This window comes from Hippopotamus amphibius, chromosome 4, assembly GCF_030028045.1.
Source record: "Hippopotamus amphibius kiboko isolate mHipAmp2 chromosome 4, mHipAmp2.hap2, whole genome shotgun sequence".
Taxonomy (NCBI): Eukaryota; Metazoa; Chordata; class Mammalia; order Artiodactyla; family Hippopotamidae; genus Hippopotamus; species Hippopotamus amphibius.
The window spans coordinates 173,972,107-173,996,892 of NC_080189.1; the positions used below are offsets into that span (position 1 = coordinate 173,972,107).

The following is a 24,786-nucleotide window of genomic DNA, read 5'->3' on the forward strand; positions in this document are numbered from 1 at the left end:
AATTATATCTCAATAAAATTCTTAAAAAAAAATCTATGAAGAGCTCTCACAAATCAATAAGAATAACAACAGATACCTTAATTGGAAAATAGACTAGACGTGAATAGGAATTCACAAAAGAAGAAAAACAGAAGGCCAATAAATATGAAAAATGTAGGCAATGGAGCAGAAATTGGTAGAGAAAGAAAGTATGAATTCTGTAAGAAGTATAGTTGAAGGATGCTGAGAGGTAACATCTTATTTACTGATAACAGTCAGCTCAGTCTGGCACATAGTAGACGCTCAATAAATATGTGTTGAATGGATGAGTAAGTGAAGAGAACACAGGTGACCTGTCAAGGAGAAGGAGTACTTCAGATGCACGTGGGAGAGAAGAGAAAGGTAGAAGTGCAGCATAATTTTAAGGGAGAAATGGGCAAATCAGGTGGACTTTGATCACAGAGGCTGTTTTGCCAATAAAACCAGAAATGATCTCATCAGAAGAAAATCCCTTTGTGTCAACTTCGGAAAGCCTCCAGTGACAGTACATTCAGATAGGAGAGTCCCTGAGATAAAGCTTAGGGTTTAAACCATTCTCTTCAAGGCCTATTGTCTGAATGTGCAGCTGCTCACTGCTCTTCCATTCCCTGGTGGGTAACCAGTGGCTTTGCCCTTTTCCAGCCCCATGATTTTGCCATCAAATCTGATGCCGCTCAGCATAAACAGTGTGATTGACAAGATACACAAGACAAGGGTGCACCTGAATCCTGGTTTGCACTGGGCACCTCAGACTTGTTCTCCAACTTTTAAATTTACATTTCCATTTTTTGAAGTAACTTACCAAAGACCCTCACATTTGGGTTAATAGCCTGAGTTCACGGCAAGTGTTTGTCTTCAGTATTTTTTCCCTCAGTGGAAAAATCAATCTTAATGAACCAGCCCTTTCTTTCCCCATGACTAGCTAAAATACCATTTTGTTACACTATTTTCAAACAGCTCCTCTGGCAGTTAAGTTATTATACCAATTCCATTTGTGCCACAAGCGTCATGGTGCTTTCTGAAATGGGTTCTCTACTGGCTCTGGGCGAAAGAAAGTTATAATTACTTTCTTGAACTAATAATATCAAAATTAAATGTTTTTAAGAAAAGTCCCCAACAGAGCCCCCTCAAAGAACACTTTATTACAGAGCAGTGATTCATTTAGATACAGCCCGGAAGGTGCCACTACAAAGAATGAGGTTTGAGTCTCTAAAGACTCTTTCAAAGAAATGGAAGGAAGGAGACTAGAAGCAAAGGAAGGAAGAGAGAAAAGGAAAGAAAATCTTGATTTTCTGTAGGGAGCTTTGATTCCCTAGAGCTACTTTTCTTAGCAAACATGAAGATGTTTGCCAAGTATTTCTGGGAAATTCTAGGTAATGCAGTGTAGGTATTGGTACAGTAGTAACACACTGCCTTAGCTCAGGCTGCTGTAACTAGTACCATAGACTGGGTGACTCATAAACCACAGAAATTTCTTTCTCAGTTCTGGAGGCTGGAATTCCAAGATCAGATGCCAGCTTGATTGGGTTCTGGGTGACATGTTCTTAGGAGTTTCAGACTGCTGTGTTCTTGTATCCTCACATGGGAGAGAGCAGAAGAGAATCTAGCTCTCTCTAGTGAATCTTATAAGGGCACAAATCCCATCTTGAGGGCTCCACCCTCATGATCTCATCTAATCCCATTTACTTCCCAAAGGTCCCACCTCCTAATGCATCACGTTGAGGGGGCAGGGTTTCAACATATAAATTTGGGGAGGACATAAACATTCAGTCTGTAACATGTAGGACATGTCATGAGTTTCTAGCGAAGCAGCACATATTATGAAATTATAAATAACACAGCGATTTCTTCAGTCTTATATGATTCTGTCATGTAGCTTGCCTGGACCATGCATCCTTCATCATCATTACATCATACATCTAAGTAAAACTCTAAAAGCGAGAGAAACATCAGTATTCTCTGGGTCTTTGACTTTCACCCTAGATTTCTGGAAGCACTAGGATCCCACAAAGGAACTAAGAGGCGGCTGCTGTGGGAAGAGGGAGGTGTTGAGAAGATGGGCTGGGAGCCATCCCAGGTCAAGCAGAACAGGTGGGCAGCCCTGCTGTGGACACCAGCTACCACCGCTCCAGGGGAACCTTACATCCTTCTCATCAGCAGCAAGAAATTCAAAAGGCAGGTGGATTTGCTTGTGCTTTTTCTGGATATCCATTAAAATAAAGATACATTCTCCTAATGCCTCGAAACATCTTACAGCCAGATCCTCTCACTCATGTTGAAGAAAAGGCACCTTTCATCAGCCACCACCTGTGTTGTGCTAACATTCTACTTAATTGAACCATTTCTTCGTAGTCTGGGGGAGGGCAATTTTGTTCCAGAGAGAACATAATTATAGATGCTTGCTTTTAAGGAGTAGTTTCATGATTTAAAAGTTAAGAAGCCCTGGAATTGGGACACCTACTTGAGATAAGTAAATCAAATGACTTTCCCCCTTGAAAACGAGGGTGAAGTCAGAAATAATGATAGCATTTATTCCAGCTGTCACACTAGCTAATTGTTTGTGAGGAGGAAGAGAGCTTGAGGAAGCATTAAACACCGAGTTGATGCCCCTGTGACTCCGTGGCTCTCTCAGGGAAATGAAATTTGTAAAATTCCTCTTTGGGAGCTGACGTAGTCTCATTCCCACGAGGCCAATTTTGTTACCTTCTGAGTATAAAACTTACTGTGTCTTCAAGTAATGCAAATGATTTAAAGGATCCTTTTTTGGTGATGCCCCCGTTTTCTGCTTTTATACTTAGGACATCAGTCATTTATTTTTGACTTATAAACTATTTATTGCTAAAGAGTTTAGAGGAACTTCCTAGGTGGTGCAGTGCTTACGAGTCTGCCTGCCATTGCAAGGGACATGGGTTTGATCCCTGCTCTGGGAAGATCCCACGTGCCGCGGAGCAACTAGGCCTGTGTGCCATAACTGTTGAGCCTGCACTCTAGACCCATGAGCCACAGCTATTGAGCCTATGTGCCACAGCTACTGAAGGTCATGCGCCTAGAGCCCGTGCTCTGCAACAAGAGAAGCCATGGCAATGAGGAGCCCGCGCAACGCAACGAAGAGTGGCCCCTGCTTGCTGCAACTAGACAAAGCCCGTGTACAGCAATGAAGACCCAACACAGCCAATTAATTAATTAAAAAATAAAGAGTTTAGAACATCCCTTAGTTCAGAGTTACCTGGAAAATAGTTTAATCTTTATTACATATGACATCATAATCTTTTGTCAAGGATGCCCTACTGTTAACAAAATGCGAGAGGCATCACAATCCTAAAAATAGCACATACTAAAAATGCCCTTCATAGAAGGAAATTACCTCAACATAATAAAAGCCTTATATGAGAAACCAAAAGCCAACATCGTTCTAAATGGTGAAAAACTGAAAGCATTCCCTCTAAGAATAGGAGCAAGACACGGGTGTCCACTCTCACCATTATTAATCAACATAGTTTTGGAAGTTTTAGCCACAACAGTCAGAGAAGAAAATGAAATGAATCCAAATTGGAAAAGAAGAAGTGAAATTGTCGCTCTTTGCAGATGACATGATATTATACATAGAAAACCCTAAAGATTCTATCAGAAAACTGCTCGCACTAATTGATGAATTTAGGAAAGTAGCAGGATACAAAATTAATGCACAGAAATCTCTTGCATTCCTATACACTAACAACGAAAGAGCAGAAAGAGAAATTAAGGAAACTCTCCCATTTACCATTGCAACAAAAAGAATAAAATACCTAGGAATAAACCTGCCTAAGGAGGCAAAAGACCTGTATGCAGAAAACTGTAAGACACTGATGAAAGAAATCAAAGACAACACAAACAGATGGAGGGATGTACCATGTTCTTAGATTGGAAGAATCAACGTGAAAACAGATGGAGAGACATACCATATTCTTGGATTGAAAGAATCAACATTGTGAAAATGACTGTATTACCCAAAACAATTTACAGATTCAACGCAACCCCTATCAAATTACCAATGGCATTTTTCACAGAACTAGAATAAGAAATCTTACAATTTGTATGGAAATGCAAAACACCCCGAATAGCCAAAGCGATCTTGAGAAGAAAAGATGGAGTTGGTGGAATTAGGCTTCCTGAGTTCAAACTATACTACAGGGCCACAGTGATCAAGACAGTATGGTACTGGCACAAAAACAGAAATTTAGATCAATGGAACAGGATAGAAAGCCCAGAGATGAACTATAGTCAACTAATCTATGACAAAGGAGGCAAGGATATACAATGGAGAAAAGGCAGCCTCTTCAATAAGTGGTGCTGGGAAAACTGGTCAGCTACATGTAAAAGAATGAAATTAGAACACTCTTTAACACCATACACAAAAATAAACTCGAAATGGATTAAAGACCTAAATATAAGGCCAGACACTATAAAACTCCTAGAGGAAAACATAGGCAGAACACTCTATGATATACATCAAAGCAAGATCCTTTTTGACCCACCTCCTAGAATCATGGAAATAAAATCAAGAATAAACAAATGGAACCTAATGAAACTTAAAAGCTTTTGCACAGTGAAAGAAACCATACACAAGACAAGAAGGCAACCCTCACAATGGGAGAAAATACTTGCCAACAAAGCAACGGACAAAGGATTAATCTCTAAAATATATAAGCAGCTCATGCAGCTTAATGCCAAAAAAGCAAATAACCCAATCCACAAATGGGCGGAAGACCTAAATAGACATTTCTCCAAAGAAGACATACAGATGGCCAACACACACATGAGAAGATGCTCAACATCACTAATCATTAGAGAAATGCAAGTCAAAGCCACAATGAGGTATCACCTTACACAGGTCAGAGTGGCTATCGTCAAAACATCTAGAAACAACAAATGTTGGAGAGGGTGTGGAGAAAAGGGAACTCTCCTGCACTGTTGGTGGGAATGTAAGTTGATACAGCCACTATGGAAAACAGTTTGGAGGTTCCTTAAAAAACTAAAAATAGAACTACCATATGATCCAGTAATCCCACTACTGGGCATATACCCAGAGAAAACCATAATCCAAAAAGAAACATGTACTGTAATGTTCATTGCAGCACTGTTTACAATAGCCAGGACATGGAAGCAACCTAGATGCCCATCAACAAATGAATGGATAAAGAAGATGTGGCATATATATACAATGGAATATTACTCAGCCATAGAAAGGAATGAAATGGAGCTATATGTGATGATGTGGATAGACCTAGAGTCTGTCATACAGAGTGAAGTAAGCCAGAAAGAGAAAAACAAATATAGTATGCTAACTCATATATATGGAATCTAAAAAAAAAAGGTACTGATGAACCTAGGACAAGAATAAGGATGCAGATGCAGAGAATGGACTGGAAGACACGGGGTTGGGGGGGCGGGGGGGTGAAGGGGAAGCTGGGGCGAAGTGAGAGAATAGCGTAGACATATATATACTACCAACTATAAAATAGATAGCTAGTGGGAAGTTGCTGTGTAACAAAGGGAGATCAACTCAATGATGGGTGATGCCTTGGAGGGCCGGGATGGGGAGGGTGGGAGGGAGTCATGGGAGGGATGGGATATGGGGATATGTGTATAAATACAGCTGATTCACTTTGGTGTACCTCATAAGCTGGTACAAGAGTGTAAAGCAATTATATTCCAATAAAGAGCTTAAAAAAATAAGAAATAAAAAAATAAAAATGCCCTTAACTTTAGGAAGGACTCCTAACTTCAGAGTCCACAAGAGTACCTGTTACGGGTGTACAGTGAAAATACCTTTGGCCTCCTTGGTACCTTAGGAAATGCTTTAAATCAGTTGTGATGTCTTTGTAGTTGAGAAATGTTTCCAATAGAAGTTTTCTTTAGGTAGACTATAGCTTTATTACCTAGCCTTGTAGAAGAAGAGCCGTGGATACCCAAGAAGAGCTCTCCCCAGGATCCTAGGATGATGGAATACACAGAATGAACTCAGATTCATTCCCTGCCCTCTCGAATCACAGGATGTTCGAATTTGAAGGTCCTTAGAGTTCATCTGGGCCACCCTACCCTCATTTTACCAAAGAGACAACCAGAATAAGGTGTGGCCATCATACACTTAGGCTGTTAATTGTCTGGACCAGAACTCAGACCCCTAAGTAGTGTGCTCAGTGGCTTTGAGCAAGTTTCTTAACCTCTTATGCTTCTGATTTCTCATATGTAAGGGGGGAAATGATATTCTTACTTCACAAGGAAGACTGAAGAAGTGATTTCGTGTACAGCGCTCAGCACAGTAACTGGCTCACAGTCAGCACTTCCTACTTGTAAACTACCAGCACCCATAGCCTCCTCGTGTGACACTGTCCTGCCTGCCGCGAGGAGCTGGAATAGACAGTCAAGTGGCCTTGTGCTTAAGGACCCAAAGAGGCTTAACACTCAGACAGGACTCATAAACCAGTAGGTTGTACAGCAAAGAGGGAAGTTCCTGAAATCGGTCTATTTCCATTGTTTCCCTCAGCTCTGGATAATACAGTTATCAACTACATCATTGCAAATAATGCAGTTATCAACTTCCTAAAAGCAGGAAGTTATCACTGAGCAATCCTTTCTTGAATGGAAAACTCCAGAACAGTGATTCTCCTGCTTGAGAGTAGTTATTGACATCCAAGCAGAGAACTGGGCCCAGCCCCAGAGATGCTGATACAGTGGGTAAGGCTCAGGGGTCTGCATCTATCAGGCTTCTCAGGTAGTTCTGGTACCAGTGGTTCGGATACCACATTTGAATGATCCATGCAGTCTGCTCTTGCCTCCTTTTTCCATCCCAATTAAAATTGGAGAGTCTTGGAAAAAACACCCACAAACCCCCGTGAAGCCCCTTTTATCCCACACAAAGAGGCTTAACATGTCTGAATCAAAAACAAAACAAAACAAAGTGGGTATATGAATATGCATAACTGATTCACTTTGCTGTACACCTGAAACTAACACAACTTTGTAAATCAACTATACTCCAATAAAAATTTAAAAAACAAGGTTATGAAAACATTTATTCAAGTCAGAGTTTGACTTCTCGGTTTATTAAGGAGATGAATCAAGAGGAGTGCTTCTTCTGGGCAGGTGTTTACCTGTAATCTGAGGAAACGTTCCAGAATATTTTAACATATTTTTCTCAGTTTAAAAGTAATGAAAGGGGGCTCCCTGGGTGGCGCAGTGGTTGAGAATCCGCCTGCTAATGCAGGGGACATGGGTTCGAGCCCTGCTCCGGGGGGATCCCACGTGCCACGGAGCACTAGGCCCGTGTGCCACAACTATTGACCCTGTGCTTTAGAGCCCGTGAGCCACAACTATTGAGCCCATGTGCTGCAACTACTGAAGCTCATGTGCCTAGAGCCTGTGCTCCGCAGCAAGAGAAGCCATGGCAATGAGGAGCCCGTGCACCACAACGAAGAGTAGCCCCCACTCCCCGCAACTAAAAAGAAAGCCCGCGCACAGCAAAGAAGACCCAACACAGCCAAAAATAAATAAATAAATTTTTAAAAAAAGTAATGAAAGGTATAAAACGTTAGGAAAGAATTACATCACCCATGTTATCACCACCCTGAAGTAACCTGGTTAAGACTTCTGTCTCGTTGCCTTTATTATTATTTTTTTCTGTGTATGTTTGTGGCAGACATTACCTGTTCTGGCGTCCGTCTCTTCCTCAGGGGCACTGGTAAACCCTGACTAGTCTAAGAGGAAAAACATTCCTCTTGTGGATAACTGGTTTGAGAAGTGGCCACATGACTTAATGCTGCTTAATGGTATACAATGGGAATTTTGCCGGGTGATTTCTGGAAAGGATTCTCTCCTCTGATAAAGACATAAACAAGGCAGGAACACAACATGTTCTGACTCTGGACACTGATGTGTGAGGAGGTGATTCCTGAAGTTGCTAGCGTTGGGGGGACTAGCCTACACGTTGACGGAGGCAGAGCCAGAAAGGTGAAGTGATCTTGGTTCATAGATCATGTTCCAAAGCCCCCTAACTGACCACCTGGAGCTGTGCTATCTCCAAATTCCATGTTCTATGAGATAATATGTCCCTTTTGTGTTTAAGCCACCCCTATTTATGATTTGCTGTTACTGGCATCCAAAAGCACCCTAACTGCTACAATATACATAGCTGTATAAATGTATTTTGTGAAGTTTATTCTTTCATCCAACAAATATTTAATGAGGATGTCCCAGGCTTGAGTCATTCTGCAGACACACTTTGGTTCTGCTTTTTTCCACTTAACATTTTCTTTAGTCATTAAACATTCTTTGCACATGTAATTATTTTATTGAAGCATATAGTAGATGTACAATATTATGTAAGCTACAGTTTACAATATAGTGATCCATAATTTTTAAAGGTTATTATGCTCCATTTATAGTTGTTATAGAATACTGGTTATATTCCCTGTGTATATATCCATGTAGTTTATTTTGTGCATAATATGTATGTATATCTTATGTATATGGAATTTTAAAAATTTATTTTATTGAAATATAGTTGATGTATAACGTATTAATTTCTGCTGTACAGCAAAGTGATTCAGTTATACATATATATGTACATGTATATATTCTTTTTCATATTCTTTTCCATTATGGTTTATTACAGGGTATTGAATATAGTTCCCCCTGTGCTATACAGTAGGACCTTGTTGTTTATCCATTCTATATACTAGTTTGCATCTGCTAATCCCAAACTCCCACTCCATCCCTCCTGCATCCCCCTCCCCCTTGGCACCCACAAGTCTGTTCTCTATATCTGTGAGTCTGTTTCTGTTTCATAGATAAATTCATATTTTAGGTTTCATATATAAGTGATATCATACGATATTTGTCTTTCTCTGACTTACTTCACTTAGTATGATCATCTCTAGGTCCATTCATGTTGCTGCAAATGGCATTATTTCATTCTTTTTGATGGCTGAGTAGTATTCCATTATTTATATGGACCACATCTTCTTTATCCATTCATCTGTTGATGGACATTTAGGTTGTTTCCATGTCTTAGCTATTGTAAATAGTGTTGCTACAAACGTGGGGGTGCAGGTATCTTTTCAAACTACAGTTTTGTCCAAATATATACCCAGGAGTGGGATTGCTAGGTCATATGGCAACTCTATTTTTAGTTTTCTGAGGAAACTTCATACTGTTTTCCATAGTGGCTGCACCAATTTAAATTCCCACCAACAAGGTAGGAGGGTTCCTTTTTCTCCACACCCTCTCCAGCATTTATTATTTGTAGATTTTTAATGATGGCCATTCTGACTGGTGTGACGTGGTACCTCATTGTAGTTTTGATTTGCATTTCTCTAATAATTAGCAATGTTGAGCATCTTTTCATGTGCCTATTGGCCATCTGTATGTCTTCTTTGGAGAAATATCTATTTAGGCCTTCTGCCCGTTTTTCGACTGGGTTGTTTGTTTTTTTTATTATTGAGTTGTATGAGCTGTTTGTGTATTTGGGAAATTAAGCCCTTGTTGGTCGCATCATTTGCAATATTTTCTCCCTGTCCATAGGTTGTCTCTTCATTTTGTTTATGGTTTCCTTTGCTGTGCAAAAGCTTATAAGTTTGATTAGGTCCCATTTGTTTATTTTTGCTTTTATTTTTATTGCTTTGGGAGACTGACCTAAGAAAACATTGGTACTATTTACATTAGAGAACGTTTTGCCTATATTCTCTTTGAGGAGTTTTACGGTGTCATGTCTTAGATTTAAATCTTTCAGCCATTTTGAGTTTCTTTTTGTTTATGGTTCAAGAGTGTGTTCTAACTTCATTGATTTACATGTGGCTGTCCAATTTTTCCAGTACCATTTGTTGAAGAGACTGTCTTTTCCCCGTTGTATATTCTTGCCTCCTTTATTGAAGATTAATTGACCATAGGTGTGCGGGTTTATTTCTGAGCTCTCTGTTCTGTTCCATTGATCCATCTGTCTGTTTTTGTGCCAGTACCATGCTGTTTGATTACAGTAACTTTGCAGTATTTTCTGAAGTCTAGGAGGGTTTTGTCTCCTGCTTTGTTCTTTTTCCTCAGGATTGCTTTGGTGATTCTGGGTCTTTTGTGGTTCCAAATGGATTTTAGGATTATTTGTTCTAGTTCTGTTATGTATTGTAATTTTAATGGCTTCATTTTTTTTAAATTTATCATGGTCTTTATTTACAACTTTATTGGCAAAAAAGAAAAGGGAATAGTTCAAAACAATTTAACAGAGGACACTGCAGCTGATCCTGTCAGATTAACGAAGTTTCATTTTAAATGTCCATCTAAACCTAGGTGCCCATCAGCAAATAAATGGATAAAGAAGATGTGGCATATATATACAATGGAATATTACTCAGCTATAAAAAGGAATGAGATGGAACTATATGTAATGAGGTAGATAGACCTAGAGTCTGTCATACAGAGTGAAGTAAGTCAGAAAGAGAAAGACAAATATTGTATGCTAACTCATATATATGGAATCTAAAAATGGTACTGATGAACTCAGTGACAAGACAAGAACAAGGACGCAGATGCAGAGAATGGACTGGAGAACTCGAGGTTTGGGGGGGGCGGGGGGTGAAGGGGAAGCTGAGACGAAGTGAGAGAGTAGCATAGACACATATATACTACCAACTGTAAAATAGATAGCCAGTGGGAAGTTGCCGTATAACAAAGGGAGATCAACTCGAGGATGGATGATGCCCTAGAGGACTGGGACGGGGAGGGTGGGGGGGGAGTCGAGGGAGGGAGGGAATACGGGGATATGTGTATAAATACAGAAGATTGAACTTGGTGTACCTCAAAAAAAATAAATTAAAAAAAAAAGAAAAAACTCTGCTGAAAGGCACAAATGCTGATTGTAACTGGGCTTATGCATTATCCCCATTAATTGAAAAAGCTTTCCAACAACAAAAAATAAATTTAAAAAAGTCCATCTAATTATCCCAAGATATACAATACTGAATCTGCATATGCAGTTTCTTTTATGAAGTACAGGCTCATATCTTAGGCAGTCTTTTAAACATATAAATACAAAGGAAATAAAATCACTCATTAAAAACTGCATTAAATGAAGGGTAGATTAAATTTATGTTGTCCTTGTAATAACACATGCCCAATGAAAATCAAAAGCTGGAAAAGCAGTTACATTTCCTATTTGAGTGGACAGTTACAACAATCATTTTCTGCAATGACCATTATATTTTTAATTTATCATGAACTACTATGAACTTACTATGAGATGCAGCCAAAGTCAGAAGACAAGACGTAGGGAGAATATTCCTTTTTTGGAGGAGAGTAAGCTCTCCAGAATCAGTGTGGGAAACAAACATCCTGTTGAAGAATTCTAGGTGGAAAAAAGTTAATGTAGTCAATTTTCAACTCATGCTGAGCTGCCTTAATTTTTTCATTGACTTGTTTGGTGTCATTCTTCTAAATCAAGTGTGTTTAATTCGTCTTCTAGTTCATCCAAATCTTCCCCAGTAAAAAGATTTTCATCAACAGGAACAGCATCGATGGCTCCATTTTCCTGTCCCTCCCCTTCGTTGTCCTCTTCCAAATCACTTCTTTCACCATTTTCAGCCCTACCTCGGGAAGCTTCACTTAATTTGTTTTCATCCTTTTCTGAAGTATATGTGTTGAATCTTTCAAGACTGGCTACAGTAATACCTGTCTCATCTGCATCTCGTGGGACGTGCACGCTTAAATCTATGTCATTTACGCTCACTGAATCATCAGCCTCATCACCACCTATCCCCTGGGTGTAGCGGGTACCATCTGCTTCCTCCTCCTCCTCATCAAGTTCAGGACGAAATTCAAACACCTCACGACCACTGATCACTAATGCTTTCCCTGCTTTGAAGTCTGCTTTCCTTCTTTCTATATCTTGTTCAAGTTTATCCATCTTTCCTTGTCTTTTTCTTTTCTCCCATGCAAGAAAAGATTCTAGAGTGATTTTGGTAACATTTGGACCTAGGGCAGAACACTCTCTTTCAATTAGATCTTCTAATGAAATTTCATCTTCTTTCTCTTCTTTCTTTTTATGTTTTTTCAAGACAAACCCAGGAGGAAGTCCATGATGATATATGCAAATATCACCCCCTCCAGGGCATACCCAAAACCAGCCATATTTGTTGTTTTCAGAGGCTTCAAGGAAATGCTTGCACACTATTTGAGTTTTTGGTTTATTCTTTTCCACCTCAGCGTGCTTCTTGTTCACTACTTCTTCTAGTTTTTTCTCATCCCAACTATCCATAGTATCTTTTTCAAGCTCTTCATCTCTTGCATCAATGTAAACACTTTGCTTTTCACGTTTTCTTTCCAGAGTTAAGTCATGAGAGAACTTACACTTATCTCCCTTAGTACACTGTCCTTGCTTGAGGAATGCACATACCATTTGCGATCTGCACCTTTACTTATTTTTTGAGCAGCAACTACAGGTTTGAACAGCCCATTTAGCTCTTGCAATTCTTTCTTCTTGTCATCTTTCTTCAACTTCTTTTCAGCTTCACTTTGTGCTACCTGACGTGGATTTTGTTGACCAAATTTAGCTGGATGAGTGACAGCCTTGATAAACTTCTGTTGCTTTGCCCCTTTCTTATTCTTTAGACCAAAAGTTTTGTCTTCGATAATCTTCTCCTTCTTTTTCTGCTCCGCCTTTTTGCTGCCCCCGGCCTGAGCCTGTTTCTTGGGGGGCATTGCGGAGATGGGTGGCACTGGCCAGACTTAAGCGCAGCTGGACTCCCTCAGGGACTCTGGCCCCACGGTAAGAGGAGGAGGAAGATGCGCACCACTGTCACCGCCGCACTGCATGGTAATGGCTTCATTTTAATGGCTATTTTTATTCAGTCATTGCCCTGTTATCTGACACTTAAGTTGCAAAAGATTTTCATTATTAAAAGTAAAGACAGGGCGGCGGGTGAAGGGGAAGCTGAGGCAAAGCGAGAGAGTAGCACAGACATATATATACTACCAACTCTAAAATAGATAGTCAGTGGGAAGTTGTTGTATAACAAAGGGAGTCCGACTCAAGGATGGAATATGCCTTAGAGGACTGGGGCGGGGAGGGTGGGGGGGACTTGAGGGGGGTAGTCAAGGAAGGGAGGGAATACGGGGATATGTGTATAAAAACAGATGATTGAACCTGGTGTACCCCCCCCCCAAAAAAAAATAAAAAATAAATAAAAAAAATAAAAAAAAAAAAGTTAAGGATCACAAAAAAAAAAAAAAAAAGAAGTCAGGATTCTCCCTCACATTCCTAGGAAGGCTAGGACAGAGTGCCTTTATGAAATAATTTCTTCAGGTCCTTTGCCAGCCATCAAAGCCAAGACTGACCCATTCACGGCAAAGATCTCCCTCACTCTCCTCTGATTTTTGTCTCTTGCAGGGTTTGGGATGACAACTCCAGCGACAGTAGGAGGAAAACTCTTTCTGATCTTTTATGGCCTCCTCGGGTGCTCCAGCACCATCTTGTTCTTCAACCTCTTCCTGGAGCGCCTGATCACCATCATCGCCTGCATCATGAAATCGTGCCTCCTCCAGCGGGGGGCCCTGCCCCAGCAGAGCCTGAAGAACCCGGGCAAGGGTGAGGCAGACAGCTTGGCTGGCTGGAAGCCCTCTGTGTACTATGTCATGCTGATCCTGTGCATAGCCTCCCTCCTTATCTCCTGCTGCGCATCCGCCATGTACACCTCCATGGAAGGATGGAGCTACTTTGACGCGCTCTACTTCTGCTTCGTGGCTTTCAGCACCATTGGCTTTGGGGACCTCGTCAGCAGCCAGAACACCCAGTATGCTGGCCAGGGCCTCTACCGCTTCGCCAACTTCGTCTTCATCCTCATGGGCGTCTGCTGCATCTACTCCTTGTTCAACGTCATCTCCATCCTCATCAAACAGTCCATGAACTGGATCCTGAGGAAGATGGATGGCGGGTGCTGCCAACAATGCCAGAGAAGACTCTTGCAGTCCCGGAGAAACATGGTGATGCCGGGCAATGTCCAGAACCGGTGCAACATCTCCATAGAAACAGATGGAGTCATAGAGAGTGACACGGATGGGCGGCGCCTCTCGGGCGAGATGATCTCCATGAAGGACTTCTTGGCAGCCAACAAGGTCTCACTAGCCATCCTCCAGAAGCAGCTGTCTGAGACGGCCAACGGCTGCCCCCATCAGACCAGCACTCTGTCGCTGGACAATGAATTCTCAGGGGGTGTAGGAGCCTTTGCGATAATGAACAACAGGCTGGCAGAGACCAGTGGGGACAGGTAGGAGCAAGGAGACAGTGGACAGTGAGGGGACTGTGACCCAGCTCAGCTCTGCGCCCTGGCTGGGTTCATTCTGTTCCTTCTAGCCTGGAGGCCAGCTTGAGAAACCTCATCATCCTGTCTCCAGCAAACAGCCACTTTCCAGGGCTGCGGGAACCTGCAGCCTCCATGCCTTTCTCCGTATCTTCATTCTTCAAGTCTAAATTCAGTCTTTTAAAAATGAACCACTAAAGCAGCCTAAGACATCACATTCTCTCTTTACTCACCTTGCTCCAGGGTTTTAACTGCCTAAGAGAGGGAGGGCTTACCGAAGCCTTGATTTCCTGCTACTCTATTCTTCATTTGGAAATAAAAATCTTGAAGATCCTAAATTTTCCCCTGGAACTCTGAACTCTGAATTCACTGCTTCTCTTAGTCCCTTCAACAAAGAGAGGGTGGGAACTGTTTGAGAATGTGACTGGGCTTTCTTTTTGCTGGGCTTCCTTCAGAGCAGATTTGTCTGTGGTGCCATGGCTAGGGAAAGCATCTCTTCCTCTTTATACCTGCTTCTCTGTTTTTGTTTTTCCTTTCTTTTATTTTTAAGCTCTTAATGCTTGACTAAGGTGTCTGTGGGACCTCAGCGTGATAAGAAAACAAAATTCAGCTTCAGGCCTTTAAACTGTGGCAATGCGGTGATAGGACTCACTCTTGTCCCTGAAGAATAGAGCTTAATATGTTCCCTTTGAATGGTCCCAGAGGCCACTTCATTTTCGCCAGGGCTTGGGGCCCATTGCAAACATAATAATGACTGACTATTTATTAGAATTGAAAATTTAATAAATCCTCATTTTATTAATGAAGATGACATGGGTGCTCATTAAGAATGTCGGGGAAGGGTGCCTAATTAAACAGGCATTTATTGCACTCAGAGAAAAAGGAAATAGGAAATTAACCTTTAGGGATATGAACATCATTTTGGATTCTTGGCTGGAGAAGCATTCTAGACCAGATAATGAAACTTGGCTTCTGTTGTCGAATCTGTTTCAAATCTGTTTCAGTTCTGCCTACTGTGATTGTAACAAGTCTAATTACATAATCTCCCATGTTGTTAAAGTGGTCCATGTAGGAACAAGGGCTATTGATTTTCTTCCTCTACACAGGAGAGAAGATTTGGGGGGGGGGGGGATGAGAGCAGAGTTTATAAGAGAATAGCTGTTGTTTCTATAAGAATGGTGTCCACAAAGCACTTTCAGAAATGAGGAGGAAAGACGGGCGCCATAAAGAAGATAAAGCAGAAAAGCTCTGCCTGGTGAAACCGAACTGTTAAGCAGAAAGCACCAGCCTGAGAAGACCCTTGGGAACCGTTCCATCTAACCCCCTTGTTTTTGACACAGGGAAACAGAGGCACGAAGGGATTGCTCCTTGTCTGAGTGCTCAGGGCTGATGGGGTACAGCTAGGAGAAGCACTCAGGTCTCTGATGAAGTCTGCACTCTTCACCCATACTCCACCCAGCCTCAGACCCCAACCCCCAACAGCTCCCTCTCCAGGCTGAGTTGACTTTTCTTCCAGCTGGCAAACCCAAATATTTTTTTTTTTTTTGCCATACCAGGAGTGCCCTAGAGCCAAAGTGGGATAAGCAGCAGTGCTGAGCTTTGAACTTAGGGCTGTTTGGCTCCAAAGTCAGAGACCTTCAACCATTACCTTGTATTGCTCTTAAAGGGCAGCATCCTGGAGTTTCTGCAAAACCCATGTTAGGAACCTCTGATCATAAACCGAGCTCTTGAGGGCTCTGCCCTGCAACATGCACTGTGGAGATGAGGAGAGGAGCTGGGTCTCTACCCCTGGGGGCTTTCTTGATTGTCACATTCCTGGTACAGGGACTGGCACAGAGCAAGTCCTTGCTACCTGGGTCCCTAGAGATCTTGGAGGTGTACCAGGAGGCCAAGAAGCATCAGTATAAGCAAGGCTCGTCTTCCTGGAGGGTCAAGTTTTACTAAATGATTTTTGCAGAGAGGTGTTATGTCAAAACACATCTATTTAACTAGGTCCCCAAATTGGCATAAACTTTTAAGTTAAACGTGAAAAGCATTTTTGATCTTATGATGAGCTTTCTGAGTCTTCTCAGAGTCTCAGAGAATAAGTTTGTTCTCCTCTAGGTTGGGGGTTCTATGGGAAACACTTGAGAACCAGTGTAAGGAGAGAAAAGTGCAATGCGTTTAGGATGGATGGATGGATGGATGGATGGATGGATGGATGGGTGGATGGGAGTAACATGCTAAAAAAAAATGTCAAAATCAGGAATCTTTATTTAGATACGCCTCTTTATACTTACCCTTAGGCATGAGTTGGTCAATAAGAGAATTTCTAGGTAGTAATATCAAAGCTGGAGTTCAAAACCTGGAGCCAACAAATCCCACAATATTGTATGTATGCACAAACGTGAGAGGAAACACACGTGCACCTGTGTGCAGTTTCCTGGGTAATGAACTTCATGGTTTTCATCATGTTTCCAAAGGGGTCCTTACAGCTTCACTAGAGTAAGAATGTTTACTGCTGTTTTCTCTTGTTACCTTTGTCCCCACTGAGCATGTCTCTAGCCCTCCTGACCAGTCTCTCTATTCCATTCTCTCCGAACCGTCACTGTGTGACCTTTAGGTTGGGCCAGGTTCTTCTGTTTAGGAACCCAGAGACTCCCCGGAGTGATAAAGGACCTATTGACTCATCACAAGGTGGTCAGGCTTCATCCATGGCTGAGCTCACAGCTGGCCATCTTGAGTTCTCTGTGATGCTGTAAACGTGAGCTGGCCTTGAATGCAGGGACCTCAAAGCCAAGACGTTAGTGACCATCAAGTTTCTCAAGTGACCATCATCCCACACACTTGCACAAGTTTTGTTATCTCCATACTACCTGAAACAGTATCTTCTTAATATTTTAATCAACTCAATTTGCATTAGTTTTGTTTGAAAAAGTAACTTTGTCTCACTACCTAAATAGAAGACTCCTATCACTTGCCATAAAAAGAAAAGTCATTGCAAAAATCAATAAAATGAAGATAAAACTATGTTATTAACTTCTAGCAAGATCCTGTATCCTAGTAAAGGCTTTAATCCTGAGACCTCTTCTCACTTAGTTAAAAACAGAGATTGGCAAATGTGGGGGAGGTGTTGAAAGGACTCATTAGCACCAAACAGAGACTTTCTTCATGATGTGATGAAAGGACTGGAAGAGAATTGGAAAGAGAGTAACTTCTTCACTGTGTGACTCAATGTTAATTCATTCCAAGCCTGAGGGCCTCTGAAACCATCTCATGTTCCACCCAAATCATTGGTGCACATCCCACATTGGGGGCTACATAAAAAAGTAACAAAGTACAGCACAGTTTCTGAGGTTGTGCCCACCATGTGGTAGAGAATGGTTCTTGGATTTGAACACAAGCCCCAGTAGTTCTAATGTGAGAGAAAGTGAGTAAGTCTCAATTTCACTGTGTCCCAGGCCTTCTGCACCTGTGATGTGGAAATGGTAGCAACATCAGATCAAATGAGGTGCTCAGCGCAGGGCTTTGTGGACTCTGAGGAGCTGGAGAAGTAGTGGACACTTGTGGTCCATGGGCTGTAGGGGTGGGCGTGGGGAGACATTACATCCGACAGTGAATGATTTTGTTCTGTTCTTGCACCTGACACCCAGCACTTCCCACACTGTGCTTCATTAATTATTCTCATTTATTAAACGGTGTCCCTCTTGGTGATGGTTTTATACTAAACCAAAAGACCCCAATGCCTTTATTTCTGTCCCACTGAGTCCTTTCATTTTAGTATTAGCTGAGCCAATTGAATGATTTGACATAGTAAAATGTTTTGGAAAAGCTGTAGTAATATCTTGTATATTGCTAGAATTGTATAGCTTTTAAGGTTTATCCATTCACAGTTGTAATATTTTGACCTTCATAACCACATTGTGAAGTAGACAAGGCACTTATCTTCAAACTGCCTTCAATCTTTTCTGAAGTAAGAGAGATAATCACATTTTACATAAAAATTAACTGGGCTTCAGATTGAAGTAGGTTAGAGAATAAGCTTTAAAATTACACAGATTGGGTCTGAATTTTGGCTTTGTCACATTCTGGCTATATGAACATGGGAAAGTTACTTAATGTTTTAAAGCCTAGTTTCCTCATTGGTAATGTAGGAATTGTACCTGCATTGCAACATCACTGCACCAGGTAAATGAAATGATCTGGGTCTAGGCTTTTATCATCAAGACTGTGGTCCCTTGGCCCTTAGAGATGAAGGATGATATGTTACAGCATTTCAGAAGCCAAAAGAAAAACAAGATCAGTTTCTAGAAGAGCCCATTTTATTCCAAGATTTGGAAAGAAAGGAAGTTTCCTCCTCCCTGTTTGACATAATGTAATACATTCTTTTATGACCAAGTGGGATTCATCCCTGGGGTGCAAGGATGGTTTAACATATGCAAATCAATAAATGTGATACACCACCAGTAGGCTGAAGATAAAAATCATACAGCCATCGCAATAGATGTAGAAAAAGAATTTTTTTATAAAATACAGCATGCATTCATGATAAAAACTCTCAACAAATTGGGTATAGAAGGAACGTACCACAACATTTAAAAAGGCCATAGATAACAAACCCACAGCTAACATACTCAACAGTGAAAGGCTGAAAGCTTTTCCTTTAAGATCAGGAACAAGACAAGGATGACCATTCTCATCGTTCCCATTCAACATAGTACTGGAAGTCCTAGCCAGAGAAAATAGGCAAGAAAAATAAATAAGAGACATCTAAATCAGAAATGAAGGAATAAGAAATGTCTCTGCAGATGATATGATCTTATATATGGAAAATCCAAGACTCCACAAAAAATGTTGTTAGAATTACTCAACGGACTCGGTGGAGTTCCAGGATACAAAATCAGCATACAAAAATCAGTTGTGTTTCTACACACTAACAATGAAATATCTGAAAGAGAAATAAAGAAAACAATCCCATTTATATTAGCATCAAAAACAATAAAATATGAATATTTAGGAATATTATTAGGAATATTAGGAATAAATTTAACCAAGAAGTTGAAAGATCTGTATACTGACAAGTATACGACTTTGATGAAAGAAAGACACAAAAGATATCTCATGAGTCAGAAAAATTAATATAGGTAAAATGTCCATACTACCCAAACCTATCTACAAATTCAATGCAATCTCTAACAAAATTCCAATGGCATTTTTCACAGAAATAGAAGAAACCCTACAATTAGTATGGAACTGCAAAAGACCACAAATAGCCAAAATAATCCTTAGAAAGAACAAAGCTGGAGGCATCACACTTTCTGATTTCAAACTATATTACAAAGTAATAGTAATCAAAACAGTATGGTGCTGGCATAGAACCAAACACATAGACCAATGGAAAGAATCAAAAGCCCAGAAAAAAGCCCATGCTTATGCAGCCAACTAATATTTGATAAGGGGACCAAGAATACTCAATAGAGAAAAGACAGTCTTTTCAGTAAATGGTGCTGGGAAAATTGGACATTTGCAAGCAAAAGAATGAAACTAGACCCTTATCTTACACCACTCACAAAAATTAACTCAAAATGGGTTAAACACTTAAATACTGAAATCATAAGACTCCTAGAAGAAAACATAGGGGGAAAGATCCTTGACATTAATCTTGGCAATGAGGTTTTTGGAAATGACACCAAAAGGACAAGCAATTAAGGCACAGATAAACAAGAGGGACGGGCTGCCCTGGTGGCACAGTGGTTAAGAATCTGCCTGCCAATGCAGGGGACAAAGGTTCAAGCCCTGATCCAGGAAGATCCCACATGCTGCAGAGCAACTAAGCCTGTGCACCACAACTACTGAGCCTGCGCTCTAGAGCCTGTGAGCCACAACTGCTGAAGCCCGAGTGCCTACAGCCTGTGCTCTGCAACAAGGGAAGCCACCACAATGAGAAGCCTGTACACTGCAATGAAGAGTAGCCTCCACCCTCCAGAACTACAGAAAGCCTGTGCACAGCAATGAAGACCCGATGCAGCCAATAAATTAAATAAATAAACAAATATTAAAATACAAAACAAAACAAAAAAAAAAAAAAACGAGGGACTACATCAAACTAAAAAGTTCTGCATAGCAGAAGAAACAATCAGCAAATGAAAAGGCAACCTACAGAATGGGAGAAAATATTTGCAAATGATCTATATGATGAGAGGTTAATATCTAAAATGTATAAGGAATTCATGCAACTCAACAGCAAAAAAAAAAAAAAAAATCAATCTGATTTAAAAATGGGCAAGGAGCCTGAATAAACATTTTTCCAAAGAAGACAAACAAATGGCCAACAGGTACATGAAAAGATTCTCAATGTCATACTCTCTGTGACTCCAGAGGAATGGGGTTATCCGTAGCCACATACCACATGGGGAGCAATGAAGAAACGCCCATCCCTTGTTTAAACAGAAAAGTGTACTGGAAGATTCAATCTTCTGGTATGGAAAAAAGGTAGCATAGTGGTTTGATTGTCTTGTCATTTCCTTTAAAAATTTAGCTACTGCTTCCTGGATATACAGTAGTGTGTTACTGATGTGGGATGAAGGTACAAGATGAGATGGGAATTCTCATCCTTGGTCGTGCATCAGCATCATTGAAGGACCTTTGTTAACATGACAGAGTCCCAGGTCCCATCCCTCACCTACTGAAAAATATTCCCTGATGCTGGAACCTCAGAAATATATTTTGCACAATTTTCATTGGTGCTTTTGATGTGCAGCCAGGTTGAGAGCCCCTATTGGGGAGAAGCTTGTTATCTTGTGTTCCAGAAATTACTGTATATAATTAGTAAGAAAGATCTAATAAGAACAATACCTTAACTGGCATAATCTTCATACTTTTCAAAGAACTTCCATGTGTTCCATGTGCCACTTAATCCCGATGACAATCCTGTGAAGGTATCACCATTCCCACATTGCGGATGAAGAAACAGGCTCAGAAGAATCTAAGGACTGGATAAAACTTCTGACCTGTACGCCTAGATGTGAAAAGCTGGAAGGAGCGTCACTCCAGCCAAATGGAGACCTGAGGTTACAGAGCAACCAACTAGCCCGAAGTAAGAAGAAAAGCAGATAATCTGCAGAAGAAGAGGAATCACAAGTGCTCACTTAGCTGGGGTAGAAGCACTTAGCCAGAATAATTGATGAATTGGTGAATGACGAGGTTCGTTTCGTGGAATATGTGAAGGCTCTGAGGGCCACGGAACCTGGGGGAGTACACACCCTCTTGCACATCTTTTCTCCATGAACCCCACTGAGCACCCACAGAAAAGACCAGAAAGAGCTCCAAGAAAGTGTCTATCTTGGCACAGACCTGGGGGAGGGGAATGGTAGCCACCTGGGGAGAGAAGAGGGAAGGGGACAGCAAAAAACAAACAAACAAAACTCTACTTCGGGGAGAGACACAGGAATATGTGCTGTACCAAAAGGCACAGGCAGGGGACAGGCAGGAGGACTGGGACGAACATGCCCCTGATACCCAAGGATGCAACACCTCTCTGAAACTAAGGCCGAATCCGAATGACAGAAACACTCCAAACATCCTCCCCACCAAGCTCACGAGCTTCAGATGACAGCTCAGAGGCACACTGCTAAGAGGATGAGAAAGTGCAAAGAGACCCTCTCGCAGAAGGGTGCAGGGAGAAGACCTAAAGTTTCAAGATCAAACAGCCCTCACTCTGGCAAATCAAGTTTCATCCTAAACACAAGGCATTGCTACAGGAATGGGAGGCCTGAGGAACACGGAGAGTAACCATAGCAACAACCAACCTCAAATGCAGCTCCACTCCTAACTGGATTAATTCAAACATCCACACTAAGCGTTTATCAGTAGGAAAGGCATGCTCGTGTCTAGGCATAAAAACTCTGCTTCAGTCTCTGCTGTCACACACAAGATGCCCAGCTTTCAAGAAAAACATTAGGAGGCAGGCATAAAAATCAGAAGAGAAAACATCCCCCAGAGACAAAGCAATCATCAGAACCAGACTCAGCGTTGAAACAGATGTTAGAAATATCTGGCAGGGAATTTAAAATAACTCTCATTAGTATGTTAAAGGTTCAAGAGGGAAAAGTGGACATCATGCAACATCAGATGGATAATTTCAGTAGGGAGATGGAAAGTAGAAGACAGAATTAAGTAGAAATGCTAGAAATAAAAAACACAGCAACAGAGATGAATAGTGCCCTCAGTGGGCTTCTCAGTCGACTGACACAGCCAAGGAGAGAATCCATGAACCTGAAGATAGACCAATAGAAATTGCTCAAACGAAAACACAAAGAGTTGAAAGAGTGAAAAGAACACTATGACATCCAAGAGCTTCGGGACAATATCAGATGGACTACATGAGTAATTGGAATCCCAGGAGAAAACAATGAGAACAAAGCAGAAGATATATTGGAAGAAATAATAAGACTTCCTTGGTGGCGCAGTGGTTACGAATCCACCTGCCAATGCAGAGGACACGGGTTCAAGCCCTGGTCTGGGAAGATTCCACATGCCACAGAGCAACTAAGCCTGTGTGCCACAACTACTGAGCATGAGTGCCACAACTACTGAAGCACGTGTGTGCCTAGAGCCCGTCTCTGCAACAAGAGAAGCCACCGCAATGAGAAGCCCATGTACCACAAGGAAGAGTAGGCCCCGCTCACAGCAACTAGAGAAAGCCTGAGTGCAGCAATGAAAACCCAATGCAGCCAAATGAAATACATACATAAATTATTTAATTAATTAAAAAAAGAAACAATAGCTGAGAATTTTCCAAAATGAATGACAGAAACCAAGATCCGAGAAGGTCATAGAACACCTAGCAAGTTTTATATATAAACGCACACACACACACACACAAGCATACACACAATACACAAACACACCACATACACCTAGGCATATATTCAAATTGCAGGAAACAAAAGACAAAAAATCTTAAAGACAGCTAGAAAAAAAAGTACATTCACAGGCGTGAGATAAGAATTATAACAGATCTCATCAGAAACCATGCATATAATAAGTATGACATCTTTAAAATGCTAAAATTTTAGAAAGAACCCCTGTCTAGAGTTCTATATCCATCAAAAATCTTTCTAAAGGGGAAGAGAGGACTTCCCTGGTGGCTCAGTGGTTGAGAATCCACCTGCTAATGCAGGGGATTAAGCGGGTCGAGCCTTGGTCCAGGAAGATCCCACATGCTATGGAGCAACTAAGCCCATGCGCCACAACTACTGAGCAAACGTGCTGCAACCACTGAAGCCCGCACCTGGAGCCTGTGCTCCACAAGAGAAGCCATCAAAATGAGAAGCCCATGCACCACAACGAAGAGTAGCCCCCACTCACCCCAACTAGAGAAAGCCCGCGCAGCAGCAAAGACCCAACTCAGCCAATAAATAAATACATAAATAATTTTTTTTAAAAAGGGGAAAGAGAAACAGATATTTTCTCAAACAAAAACTTAGAGAATTGCCAGCAAACCTACTCTTCAAGAAATGTTTTTTCAAGTTCTTTAATGTTTTAAAACAAGGGGAGAGATGGAATAACTCTTCTTATCAGAAGAATTCTAATTAGTAAATATAGAAAAAATTGGGGAAATAGCGAGTTACCATCAAAACACCAAAATAATAATTGCTGCAGGCGAGACCCATGGATGGATGCTAAAATTAGTAATGTAAAAATTTAAGCAGAAACAGGATATTTGCAGTCTCAAAGGATCTCCACCAATCACCAAAATATTTAGTCATTACAAAAAGAAAAATAATAACTTTACAATGGAGAATTCTGGCAGACTAACACTTTAATCAAGTGAGCAGAGTTAATGTCACCAGTGACACAATGATGTCACCAACATCATGAGCCACCTGAAATGATGCCTTGAGACGAGCACAGCATCTGAGTCATCCTTCCCAATTACATCAATCTAACCATGAGAAAATATTAGACCCAGATTTAGGGACATTCTATAAAATAACTGACAAGTATTTTTCAAAAGTCTCAAGTCAACAAAAGACAAGACTAAAGAGGCATGACAACTAAATACTGTGTGGAATCCTGCACTGGGTCCTGGAATGTAAAACAGATGTTAGTGGAAAAATCGGAGTGACATTCAATAAATTATAGTCTACTTAATAGTATTACACCAAGGTTACAGTCTTAGTTTTGATGATTGTTCTGTTATGTAAGATGTTAAATAAGAAGCTGGATAAAAGATATATGGAAACTCTCTGCACTATTTTTACAACTTGACTATAAGTCTAAAATTATCTCAAAGGAAAAAGTTACAAAGGAAAAACCCCCCAAGACTTTCTCGAGTTTGCACACAGCCACTCACACCTTGGCGTGGGCTGTGACTTGAGCGGAGTCCACCTATGATTCCAGTTCAGTTCTCACATCTGAAACAGGTCTTGGCCATTGCTCTAAAGCTGTAGTTCTGAGCGTGTGG

General features: G+C 41.0%; 2 protein-coding genes across 2 annotated transcripts in view; one reads left to right on the forward strand and one right to left on the reverse strand.

The window, feature by feature from the left end:
* Nucleotides 1-14,589, forward strand: part of KCNK13 (potassium two pore domain channel subfamily K member 13) — a 109,636-nt gene extending 95,047 nt beyond the window's left edge. The window contains exon 2 of the mRNA XM_057730237.1: nucleotides 13,430-14,589. Coding sequence (XP_057586220.1) covers nucleotides 13,430-14,310 — 881 coding nt within the window. The 3' untranslated portion in view covers nucleotides 14,311-14,589. The remainder of the gene's footprint in view (nucleotides 1-13,429) is intronic.
* LOC130850841 (zinc finger CCCH domain-containing protein 15-like) lies at nucleotides 11,468-12,842 on the reverse strand. The gene is given in 2 exon segments (XM_057730236.1): nucleotides 11,468-12,438; nucleotides 12,441-12,842. Coding segments are annotated over 2 exon segments (1,272 nt in total). The 5' UTR covers nucleotides 12,742-12,842.
* Nucleotides 14,590-24,786: the final 10,197 nt, after the last annotated feature.